Source organism: Taeniopygia guttata, chromosome Z (genome assembly GCF_048771995.1).
Source record: "Taeniopygia guttata chromosome Z, bTaeGut7.mat, whole genome shotgun sequence".
NCBI lineage: Eukaryota > Metazoa > Chordata > Aves > Passeriformes > Estrildidae > Taeniopygia > Taeniopygia guttata.
In genome coordinates this window covers 70,845,529-70,858,847 of record NC_133063.1, presented here as the reverse complement: position 1 = coordinate 70,858,847, position 13,319 = coordinate 70,845,529, and the positions used below count along the sequence as shown (strand labels likewise).

Below are 13,319 nucleotides of genomic sequence, written 5' to 3'. Positions count from 1 at the left end.
GCCAGCTTATGACACAGTAAGATGCCAAATTATTGAACAACCAAAAGCTGCTTTTCTAAAGGCGTTCAATGAAGGAACAATAGATGTAGTAATTGATTCTTGTGATTTATGAACAATACAGCAATTCATTCAAGAGGTTTTACTTTTATTTTATGAGAGGCATTGCATGTTAAAGAACATAAAGATTAAATTATTTCTAGACAGCCCTTGGGAGCAGGCAACTTTTATATACACTGAAATTGAAGTTTTAAAACATTCTTAATTTTTTATTAATTATATGTGACTGACTGGCATTATAGTATTATGTAAAGATCTTATTTTTACTAAAATTTTTACTTCAGTAGACCTGAAGTTCATCTTTTTTTAGGTTATCCTTCTGCCCTGTTTGACTCATTAATTTCTGCTTCTATTTTGCTTTTTTTTTCATGAAATGAGATTTTTGTCTTGTTTCTTATTCCTGTCTTTCCACAACCCAATTCATTTTATATTTGGATATTTGAGACCAGTTGTTTTGTGTTCTGTTTGGTGATCTGCTGTATTTGTGCATCCCCAACTTTAGTAATCTAACTTCATATGAATTTTTGTCAATACTTTCAGTTTTGTTGTTGGAAGTTAATTGCTGGTTGTCTTTATATATTCAGAAGGAAAAAATAAGAGCAAAATTAATTTTTGCAACAATGCAGATTTTATTCTATCTCTTGTATTCTTTCTATAAGCAGATAGTAGCTCTGATGATGGAGTGCAATGATTGATCACTTGATATTTTCTGCATTTTGAATAGACATACAGAAATTTGAATCCATTGGCAGCAAACCAAGGTTCTCACTTCTCTTCATGAGCAAACAGTCAGCCATTTTCAAGTATACTTTCAAGGGGTTGCTGAAGCTTGATGTGGAAAGTAAAATTTCCTTAAATCTTTTATTTCTGAACATGCATATTAGATCTAAACATATGTATACATATTTACTGTTATCTAAATGACTATTTTAACTGATTTTTATAATTAACATGGTTTCTTAATTAAAGCATTCAATTCTATTATTTAAGTGGGCACACACAATATTAATCATACACCACTGAATTTTAATTATGGTGCAAAATGATACATATTGCAGAAATTATTATAATTTATAGAAGTACATACCTCTTAGTGTACTCCTTTGAGTGCATACTTCTTAGTGTCAAAATGAGGAGTTCTTACTCAGTACACTTCCGCAATGTGAGCTCATTTCCTTAGAGAAAAGAGTGTTAATTAAACCAACAGTTTGCAATACTGATATGCAGAGGACTGCAGTTTTCCAAGACTAATAAGTTTTTCAAATAGCTACTGATTTCTACTGACACTTCAAATTCAGATTTGAGTGGGGTTTGTTTGTTAATTTTTGTCGCCTTTGCCCTGATAGTAGCATCACCTGTGTAGTAAGTAGATAAGACTTAAACTGGAACATTTTATTCAATGTATGAGCACAAATCCCTGCACAAATTTTGTAAATACAGTGGTAATAACAACTGTAATACTCCTCCCTATGTTTTCTGAAATAATCTAAGTAGTATAATCCTGGAATTAAGTAAATTGAGGCATGGAGGTTAAGTAATTTGCCTGAAGCTAAACAGCAAGCAATTAACAGAGATGGGCTTAGAATTACAAAGTTTTGGCTGTCAGCCCTCTCTTCTGTCCAGGAGCCAGCTGCCACTTTCAGTGCTTCTGGCTTCCAGTTCTGTCTCTTGAGACTAAACTTCAGTGAATTTGTTTTCTTCATACTGCTTAGATATGAACTTAAAAGGAAAGCATGACTCGGACTGATGCTATTTTTTAAAACTTATTTTTATGGTAGTTGTAAAGACCTGTCTGCCTTTACAATAAAGAAATAAAGAATGAAATCCTTGTTGGTAGTTATGTTTTAGTAATTTCTACTTTTCTTTTAAAGATAGGCATGAATTACATGTTTTTAGGTATGAATTTCTAATTACAACAGATTTCAGAGTGAAAATCTCTATGACAGGTCAAATGTAATTTTTTTTCTTTATGTATTTTAAGAAAAAGTGTTTTATTGTGTCCTACAAAGTCTTATGCCTTTCTTTTAATAGCGTGTTCTTGACTGAGTATCAGTTATAGGTAGTGTTATGATTTCTTGGTATCTCTTTTTAAAAGAAGAATAAATGTATATTAAAGACACAGGAATGGAAAATGCAATTATTGAGAGATAGATGAGATAGATATAAGCTAGGCACAGCACTACAGGTTTATCTTAGATATATCTCTAACCAGTGAAAATTATATTAAAAATCACTCTAGTAACCTGACTAACCATGCAAGATTCTTGTAAAGCAAGTGAAATGCTTCACGGATGTACAGGATATCAAATAATTGTATTTTCAGTGATTTCAGGTAGTAGGTGGCAGAATAGATGTCATTGTATAAAGTGCTATTACATATCAGAATTAAAATAGAAATCAACTTCAAGTGATTGCCAGTTTATGTTGTGATATGTGTCTTTTGGTTATGTTTCTGCTTTTTAATAACATCTGTGATCTGGCAACACCTCTGTTGTGCATATTTTTGTATGAGTTTTTAGTTCTCATATTCTCACATGCTTCAATATGCTTCAGATCTATGCTGGCATAACTTTACTAGAGACAATCTGGAGCAAATTTAGTAGAGGTTCATGGTGCAGGTGAACCTCGAGCACCTAACGATTAGTATTTCCTTCATTTTTGCAGTGCATTGTCCTTAATGACAACAAAATGGAGTTGCTATTTACAACAGGACCTATACACAGTAGGACTCTGAAAATATACAGTATCAAAAATACTGCCAGTGTAAATACATTCTAATCAGTGCTTTTATGTCTGCATAGCCATATCCCAGAGCAGCCTGCTTGTGCTATGCTAACCGTACTGATGTATTGTAAGTGACTTGTAGGCAAGGAACTGGGACAATCCACTGGGGCCTTTAGTCACTGAATCTTTTTTAATATCTATAAACAGTTTTCTGACCTAGTTTATGAATGCCTGTTTCTGTATCAGCCATGCATCATCCTATGGGCTATGCTAACCTGTCTTACAGTATAGCTGAAGGTGTGCTGCATTGCATAGCTCACAGAGCGTGTTGGTAAGAGGAGGATATATTCTGTCTACTTTGCTGGACATCTAATTTAGGTTGCATATAAATTATCTTTGTAGGTAAATGGTAAATGTTGGCTTATAATTAATAGAAGGAGGTGTTGATCAAGTTTTGGGATGAAGCAGGCCTAACTTAGTAAGAAGGAAAGAGATTTATGTGTCTCTCCTTACTAGGTTTTTTAATTATTATTACTTTATAGCAGCCTTAAATGATACTGTCTTTTTTTTTACCGGTTTAGCTCAATAAATTATGTCAAGTTATGTCATCTCTTAATGGTCTTCTGCAAATAGAAAGTCATCTTGAACCCCTTAATTCTCCATATTGCATATGTTCATATGGGCTGTGAGATTTGATTAGACACAAGCATACTTCTGCTTGAATAGGAATTATGAGAATTTGCTTATGTGGATGCCTTGTCAAGCATTAACACTGAATCATATTAGTATGTAGAGTCAGTATTATTACTAGATAGTTGATTTTGCTTTCACAGTCAGTAATCAGCATAAATGGCAAGGTATGCATTTTGTTATTTTTAGATAAATAAAATATAAGTGGAAGTTTCACTTTGTTGTTACAGTGCCCCAGTTTTATGCTTCTGCATTTTGGTACCTGTATTTTGAGGGTTTTAGTAAGACTGAAATGCTTCTAAAGGTCATCTCTCTAGTCATAACCCAGATATTCCAAGTCCCTAATTGAAACTTGTAGTGTCTCATTTATTCCTACCTTTCTCTTGGAGCAAGACTCTTCTGGAGAGAGATCAGCTTGCCTGGCATTTTCAAATTCACTGCTTTTACTTTGCACATTGAAAAGGAGTGTCAGCTCTCAGTTACCAAATAATTCATATGCAGTCTGCAGACATTAAAATTTGAAACAGGAGCAGTAGAGAGCTTTGAAGCAGAATTTCCTTTTGTTAAATTAGTGAATATGACAAGGTTATGTAATATTCCTGGGGGATAAAGTGGTGCACGTCACTAACCTTTTAGATTCAAGAGGCTTCATGCTTTTAATTTGCTGCTGAAAGAAGGCTTAGTGCTGGATTTACTAGCAAGGTCCTCTTTCTAACTCAGGTAAATTAAGTTCCACCTAGCTTTTACATATACCTTTGTGATAAATACTATGTATATACACAAGCTTATACCTATTTTGCTTTGTAATGTGCATTTGAACATGTGCTGGTTTATGACTTAAAGGCATATCTGCAGTTGAGTTAATATCATGAAAAGTGGGTTAATAGTGCTGGAATTCCTATAGGCATGGGGAAAGAAAAAGGGAGAATTCTTGCTTTTTTATGCTTTTACTGGATAGTGTGTATTACTTAGTCATATGCCTGCATCTTTCAGTGCTCACGTTAATCAAATACTATAACCAAACATCCTGATTCTCTTTTCTTGAACTCTACCATAAACCAGGGTTTTTGTGTAGAAAAAACTGAAGAGACCATTAAGAAAGTAAGGGAAGATTTAGAAGTAAGTGTATACCACTTTCATTTTCTTTAGCAGTATTTAAATGAAGGCTAAATTTTGTATTTAAGCTACTACATATGTAGCACTGATAGGCTACATATGTGTGCCCAACTTGAGGAATGAAGGAAAGACGGCATGGGTATGGGAGCAGCCGTGGCTTTAGGAGGTTTCTCCTTTAGTTTGATAATTTATGAGACTGACTGTGATAGCTTGTAAGCCCTGTCTTCCTGTTAGGCTTAGCGCAGTGTTGCTCTGATAGGGCAGTAGTTAATGGTTGGCCCGAGTTTTGCACTAAATGTGCCAAAAATTCGTCATGAAACCAGCTTGTTAGCTGGTTGCCTGCAACAGTTTAAATAGAAACAGAACAGCAATATATACTACTTCAGCTTCTTTCTACTTGAAATATAAATGTATTGGTCTATACTGTAAAAGGCTTTTTTTCACAGTTTTTTTCTCATTAGTTCTTCATATCTGTGAAAGCCTTTTTCATTCTCTCAGTTATTATAAGCTAAAAATGAACATGTGTGTGTGAATGATATTAGTTGGCAAATAAACGTCTGCTACTGTCTGTGTTAGTTCATATACCTCCCATGTCCCTAGGGCTCAGATAATGTCTGTCTCTAAAAAAGCATACATAATCCAGAATGAAATGAGCTGGTAACAAGGTTTGCAGAGCTTAGAGGTACGCATTAAATGTGTGCGATTTTAGCATTAGACCTTTTGGAAAATGTAACCTACCTATTCTACTTGTGCGACCTTACTTGTAAGTCTATAATTTGACTTTGTATTTCAGGAAGGAATGAACCAAATGCTCAGCCTACTACACTGACACTGCACATTGCAGGAAATTTGAAAATATAAAAGATAGGGTTGACTTTTGATATTTTCCTTGAGACATCACAAGTGACATTTTTATTTTTTTGAGCTGCTTACTTAATATGTAGGGTGGGTATGTTCTGGCAGATGGAAGGTTGGGAACTGGAGATTACTGCTAAATTGGAAAAATAGCCCCGAAAAAACAACCAGAAACCTCTCTCAAAGACCAGTCCTTTGTTCTGACTCTTTTGCTTTTAGAAGAATACGTGTTACAGAAAGAAGGTGGGGTGATGATTGTTTCAATTATATTATCAAGATTTTATGACTATTGTAGGGGCCAAATTTTTGAGAGAACGCTGTGATGCCTGTAAAGTAAAATTGCTTGATTTCTTTTACCCAGACTTTTGGGAAACACTTGTTTATACCTAGAAATAGTTTCTGGGAACCTAAGGGATCAAGATTTTCAGCTGGACTTCATTGGCACGGCTGGAATGCATTTAAAAGTTGAAAGATACAAACCCAATAATTTTCATTCACAGGATAATAAAACCATTCCGCTGCTCAGAGTATGATGACATCTGAAGATTGTTGTTGCTATTCTTCTTGGTGAAGGATTTTAAGGCAGGAGCAATTTGAAGACATTCATAGTGAGAAACAGAAAAATTTCACAGGTTATGACTGACAGACAAGAGCTTTTAGGAACATACTACTTGTTAACTTAGGAGCTTCTTTATGCTGATTAAATTAATACAAATTATTTATTGTCCTTATAGAAATAAAAACTAATTATCTTTTCTCACATAGCCAGTGTGCAGATCCTCTGTAAGTGCAGGTTAGAATTAAGGTGAAACAATTACTTGTGAAATGATCAGTCTAACTAATTTCACAAATTATTACTAATGAGTAAATTAGCTGTTAATTCTGTATATAAGGGTGTTTTGAAATTTCTACTTAATTTTCTATTAAGTGCTATGTATATATATATAATAGTTTTTTAATATATTAACTACTGGTGGAGTTATGAAACTAGTAACAAATCATGTAATTTGTAATGTATCATACAGTATCAGTCTGTGATTATTTGCAACATTGCCTATTTGTTCAGTTTTACCTGGACAGGAGTCTTCACCAGCATCACCATCATTACATAGGAACCCATATATGGCCTTTTTATTTAGAATATATAACATTATTTCATAAGTCTGTGAAATACAGTGAATGTTGCAAAATGGGAAATGGGGTAAATAAAGGTGGTATTTTGGTTTGGTTTGGAATTTTACTGTGTCAGAAGTTTCTGAGTGTCTAATTTGACATGGGAAGAATCACTACAAAATTTTTTATTCAGAGTGAGTCCTTTTGCATATCCCCTGAAACTATACTAAGTGAAAATTGTTTTTGTGATTGTATGTGCACCAGACCACATTGTTTACTCTGCTGTCAACCTACATTTCTGAGTCTGAGCTGCAAACATTTTATCAGAACCATTGCAATTGTCATCTTCCAACTTTCATTGGTACAAAATGAGTCTTTATAACTTAAAAAGTTACTGTATTTTTTAAGGAGTCTCTTCAAATATGTGTGAATTTATAAGCAAGTGAGGCATTTGAAATAAGTATCTTTGCATTTTTAATTTTTTCTGATGTCTTTATCCACCCTTACTATATATGCCTAGAAAGAACACAACATGATATGATTTTAGGCTATTTTTATTTTGAACTAGTAACCTTTTTCATATTCAGGCATATGATGTTTTCATATTCAGGCAGATGAAGTTTAGTGCTAAATTGAATTATTTTATACTAGGAACTTTCATACACCCCAAACAGAGAATCTAGAAACAAATATCAGGGTCTGCATCCTCTATGTATCTTGTGCATAGTAAGTTCACATGCTCAGCTAGCTGTAGTTGGACTGCAGACATCCTATTAGCTCTCCCTGTAAAGAAGGTTAAGTCTTATCCTTGTATTCACCTTTTCATAGAGGAGTATGTCCATAAAAATGTCTCTAGACAAGAATAGTTCACAGTAGCTGTGGAAAAAAGGGGGCTGAAGTAGTAATTTCAAAAGTATTTTGTCAGTCATTTTATTTGAGTGCAGACAAAAAGTATTACATATCCTTAAAGTACAGCACAGAGAACAGAACAGCAACTTGAAGACAGATAATTCTATAACATGATGAAATGTGAATAAATTAATTCCATTCACTCTTTCAGAATTCTACTTAAACTTTATTTTAAAAATATACCCTCAGTGTAGAGGCGCAGAGGGAAGAAAAAAATGTCTTGTGCTTGTGCTAACATATTCAAATGTTCCAATAAAAATTTTTAATTTTAGTGTCACTTGAAAAATATATTTTATGGAGCCATAATGTGCAAAAAAACTCCACTTCTATTTGGATAGTGGTAAACCATCTCTCATTTCAGAAGTTCTTGTGCCCCCTGAGGGGACAGCTTGACTGTTCATTGAAGCAGCAGCCTAATTTCTATGGGGTTAAACTCTGTAAAACAAATAAATGCAAGCTCAGTGTGTTAAGGGTGACCTAGCAATAAATTCAATTTTCCATTGTATATTAGGAGTGTAACTTGCAGCAGTTTAATAGTTGTCACTTCGGCTTCTCAAGAGTCCCAGCAAGAAGTGCATAACAAGTAAGCGATGGTGGGAGCCCTGTGCTCATGATTAATAAAGCTTGTGGTACTCTTCAAAAGTCCATGTAACGGGTATCTCCGAGTCTGATTTTTTTTTTTTTTTGGCTTGACAAGGTATAAAAATTCACTATTAGTATCAGTATCTGGTATATAAATAAAAAATACTTGCCTCGTTCTTGCATTTAAAAGGTAATACTGCAGCAATTTTTATGATGCTCTTAAGAGAATTTAAGTGCAGAAATATGAGATGCTGATTTAAGTGAATTTCACTTATTTTATTTTAATTACACTTCTGTTGTTTTAACTGCATTTATTGATGTTACCAAAGAGAGTTCCAAAAGTGCTGAAAGACTCTGGTATCAGCTGGTAACATATTACATCTTACTTTTTTGGCAGATTTAATTGCAGTGGAAAGTTTCCATATAGATTGTTGCTGTGCTTAATGAACTGTGTTGTGGAGAGTTTTTCTTGAACTATGCACTGCTGTTGTTAAGGGAGATCAAAAATAGTTGTCAGTTCTCAATCAAAATTGCCCTCCATGTTAATAAGCACAACTGTGTGTGCAGTTTAATTGTGTTTGCTGTCAGAGTGCCTAGCAGCTTAGGTCACAATCAATGTCAAGAAACTGACAACATTAATTGTGGAGATAATTTGTGTCAAACCTTAATTAACAACCTTTATAAAGATAAAGGCAACAAATACTACTTTTCACTATTGCTTCTGCTGGGTTATGATTTCACATACACTACGCTGATGGTAGTTGCTTTATATGTAACAAGATGAACATATTGATAGAGTAATAAAAAGAGGAATTGCATAGTATTTACCTCTCTCCATGGTAGATAATTTTATAAATTTATTTATGTTCTAAGAATAATTTATCTTCTCTGATATCATATGACACTTGAAAAATAACTGACTTACTTCCAATATTAAGTATTGGAAGAGAGTTGTGGCAGTGTTTTTTACAGGATTTACTTACTTAATGTAGAAAGAAGCTTTGACCAAATAGATACATAACCTTACATTTTTCAGCTAGGTTATGGTCTAAGTGGAAAACAAAGATCACCCCAATTCCTTGGTTTGTGAAGTTTTTTTATTGATGTAGATAATATTAATCACACTATATAAGAAAGTGGATTTTATATGCATTTTTAAAACTTTGTTTTCCTTGAAAAATGTCCACAGATTGAAAAAAATGCATCATTAGGTATAATTGCCCTTGTTTTCTGTGTCTAATGCTATGCCTCTAATGCTACACAGCTAATAAAATATTTACTAATTGTTGGTCTAGCAAAAATTCACACAGGATGGCAAAAATACTGTTTTTCAGGTAGTTGGAGCTATTTTAAGTATTCAGCCATATTTCTGCAACTACATGATGTAGGTAATAATGTTCTGCAGAAACTAGTATGCAGGTTTTTTAAGGAGTTGTATCAGCTATACTTCTATAGTCCTTCACCAGATTTTGGACAGTTCTGCATAAGAAATTGCTGGAAAACTGGCTGTACCTCTTAGAGAAGTTATGTTTGGTGAAAGGTTTTTAATTTAATTTATTGCTATGTATGCTATTTGCTGCCTATGGGCTAATATACAGAATTACTGTGTGCTCTTGGACTTCCTCATGTATTTCTCTTTCAGTGGTTTGAGTTCTAACAGTAAATTCACAGAATGTAAAAAAAAAATTAAAGGAGAATGGCAGCGTGTCATTTTTCAGTTGGTGGCCCATGATTGCAACTTGTGCCACAGAATGTCAGTATATCAGATTCACTCAAGTCTCTTTAGGTATCACAGTGCTGAGTTAAAACAAAAAGGGTTCAAAGAGAGCTGTTTTGTTGAAACCCAGATGCTCTTCATCAGAATATGTTTTTCTCTTTTTGTGGTTCAGACATAAGGCCTGTGGCTTGGGAAAGGTTCTATAGTTTTTTCACATAAAGTATGAAAAAAAAAAACAAAAACCTTTTAGTTTTTTCACTTAAAGTGTGTTTTATTTGCTAAGATTTTGGCAATTTTTGACATCAGAGAAGTTCTTTTGCCAGGAAATTAGCAGAGTGGGTACTTCTAGGACCCTTGAGCGTTATAATTGTTAAAAACTAACACATTTTCTTGACATGTCTATTAAAGAAAGAGCATGAAGATTTTCAGGAGCATTATATATTTTTTTTAATGCCCTTTCCTTACATTAGGAATAGGGTAAAAATTTCCCCTAATGTCATTTGTAAAATGGCATCTTGGCATTTTAAACTACTTCAGGATTTCTTCCAGTGTTGCATACAGTATTCTGCTGTTGCATCCAGTAGTCTGATGAGTTTCTTACATTCAAATAAACATGCTGACAGGAAATGGTGCCTATGGAATGAACAGTTTTGCAGAGTAAGGGGTTAGACATCAGAACTAAAGAACAGCAACGCAGGAATAAAAGCTAGTAGAGTACAGGTACATACCTGTCAGAACTAAGAGAGGAAAGTGAAGAAAAGGGAAGAGGTAAGAAACATAAAGGAGCTGACTGCTGATACATGAAGATGAGAAAAAAAATTAATTGCAACAGATGTTATAGAGCATCTACTATGGAAGGTGGCTTCATAGCAAAGACCTGGGGTTTTTTCCACTTACCCACATCATATCATTTAAACTATTATCTGAAGGTGTATTGTATCTTTAGAAACTGTTTTGCTAAGATAATTATGTAAAGATTTGCAGAATTTTAAAATATTTTTTAATTGTTTAGGTGAAATCTTACAGCCTTTGATATTTTATACTTAGAAGTCATGTATTGTTTTAGTCTAAATTTGAAAAATTTGTCTCACCACAAGTGAAATGATAATTTCAATTTATTGTAACAGAAATGAAGGGAAAAAGAATTATGAATCAAAATGTCATTTCATACTTTCAAAATTGTTTCTCCATTTCTCTCCCTCTCTTGTGGTTACAGTAGTTAGATCTTTTTTTAGTTCTCCTTTCTGACATAGTAGAATTTGGGAGTGAACAGGAGCTATACACAAAACTTTACCCAAGGATATATTTCTCTTCTGAAACAGTCCTTTTTGCCTGGATTCTTAATACATAATAATTTACCTCCACCATGCAAAATTACAAAGCTTTCTCCTAAATGTCACTGATTTTAATGTCTCAAAGGTGAGCATCCTGTTTTCATGACACCCTGTGATCACAGCATCAAGTAGCTAATCATTATATTATTCCAGTTGATTGATGAGCTCATTTGGCAACAGAAGTCAAATCGTTGTTTTTTGGTTTTTTTTTTATTCCAATGCCATCATATTTTTGTTTTAATACAAATTTCACTAGTAAAATCTGTAAATATTGTCTTGACCTTTTAGGTTTTTTAAAATAATGCTTTCTCATTCAGGTGAATGGTATCAGTAGAGAAACAAAGCTCTTTCTTTTTTGTTATCTTGAAATCTTGATGTGACTTTTAAAAAATTTATGTTTACTGCTTGGATTAATTGGGTAATTTTTTTGTTTGTTTGTTTCAGCACCACCAAAGTTTACAAGAACTCCCGTTGACCAGACAGGGGTTTCAGGAGGAGTTGCCTCATTCATCTGTCAAGCCACAGGAGATCCAAGACCTAAAATTGTCTGGAACAAAAAAGGAAAGAAAGTCAGCAATCAGAGATTTGAGGTATTAGGTCCATTGTTCTGTTCCTCTGAAAAACATTTTATTCCAACCTTGTTTTTAATTCAACTATGTGTGCTTTATTAATGGTGATTTAGCAAAATAGAATTGACTATCAGGGATAATTTGATGGGAATACTCTAGTAAGTTTTTAGTTCTGAAAACTGGTTGTGCGTAGAACTATTAAAGAGAAAACCGCTAATGCTGTTTTCTGAGCTGGCATGTTGGAACTGAGGAGCTTTGTGGTGCCTCTGTTCAGTTTGCTGAAGGCTCCTGAAGGAGCTGGTGGGGACATGAGTCGAGCTGTGACTGCTGTCTCCAGAGAGCAAACCACCTCCTTTTATGAGAAGGTGCATCGAGCAGGCCTAGGCTTTGGATGCTTCTGCTGCCACAGTTCCTTACCCCTTTTGAGTAAGGAGATGAAAGGGGCACTGTAGTTTCTGCCACTGAAGAGGAAGCGTAAAACTTGCTTGCTTTTGATATTTTTCTTAACAATAAATTAGAAAAAGGCTTGGAAGAAGATGTTCCTCTCCACAACCTTCAGTTAAAGGAAACACTGAAAATAGTCTGCTCAAAGGATTATTATTATTTGGGGGAAATAAGAAAACAAGTATTATTACCTTTTTTAGTGGCAAGAATAATTAATGTTAAATATGGATTGACCTTTAACATGGAGAAAAAATGCAGAAACTGTGAGAAAGCTTTTAAAAGAGATATCAAAACTGGCACTAAGAGTGTACAATTGTCTCTTAAATGTCTTAAAGTCCTCTATAGTGATTTTGATTTGCATTTGTGAAGATTGCTTATTCTGGCTTTCAGGTCAGTTTCTTTTAGAAGAGCTGCATTTCTTCTATAAACCAAATTTATGTTCTTGATTTTTGGTTCAATAAATATCTAAAGACATTGGGATTCATTCATTAACCAATATAATTTCTGAGTTCAACAAACAAAATCATTAATTTAAATGCTACCTCCTAGTGCCAAAAACTGTTTGCACTTTGCAGAGCATATGTAAAGCTGTAATTGGCTAGAGGGATTAATATAGAAATTTTATCATAAATTTTACACAATTTATCCTCTTCTGTTCACAGAATTTTCACTCAAAGTGAATTCTAAACAGAGAAAGATAGTGCATGTATATGTTTACTTTGTGTTATTCTGCAATATGTCATTATTTATTTCCTTAATATATTGCTTTCTAGGGACCTGTGTATCTGTTTTTAGTGAGAATAAGCAAACATAAAGTAGTTTTATTTCCATAGAAATTATTTTCATGTAACTATAAAAAATACCTTGAAACGTTTTAAAAATGCCTTTAGTGAACTGTTGAATAAACAGTATAGCCAAGTAAGATGGAGTGTATTTTGAACAAATAGATGACACTTGCCAAATGTTTTATAATTTTTATCATGTCCGCTGAGCAGAGCAGTTACAAAGTGTGCATACCAAATCATTATTTGAAACAGCTTTTCTTCCTGTTCAAAGTAAGACCATTAATTCATGCCACAGAATCTGTAAATAAGAAAAGAACAACAGTGTAGAGGAGATTCAAAAAATACATATGAAACATTGCGGAAACAAGAAATGTCTTGAGATTTTCAGCTGAATCAATAAGAAAATATTTAGTTTGGTTTCTTT

At 33.7% G+C, this 13,319-nt stretch overlaps 1 protein-coding gene across 30 annotated transcripts in view; it reads left to right on the top strand.

The window, feature by feature from the left end:
• Window positions 1-13,319, top strand: part of PTPRD (protein tyrosine phosphatase receptor type D) — a 1,149,749-nt gene that overhangs the window by 907,771 nt on the left and 228,659 nt on the right. For all 30 annotated transcript variants that reach the window (XM_072921655.1, XM_072921648.1, XM_072921647.1 and 27 more), the window contains 1 exon segment: window positions 11,542-11,687. In XM_072921655.1, coding sequence (XP_072777756.1) covers window positions 11,542-11,687 — 146 coding nt within the window.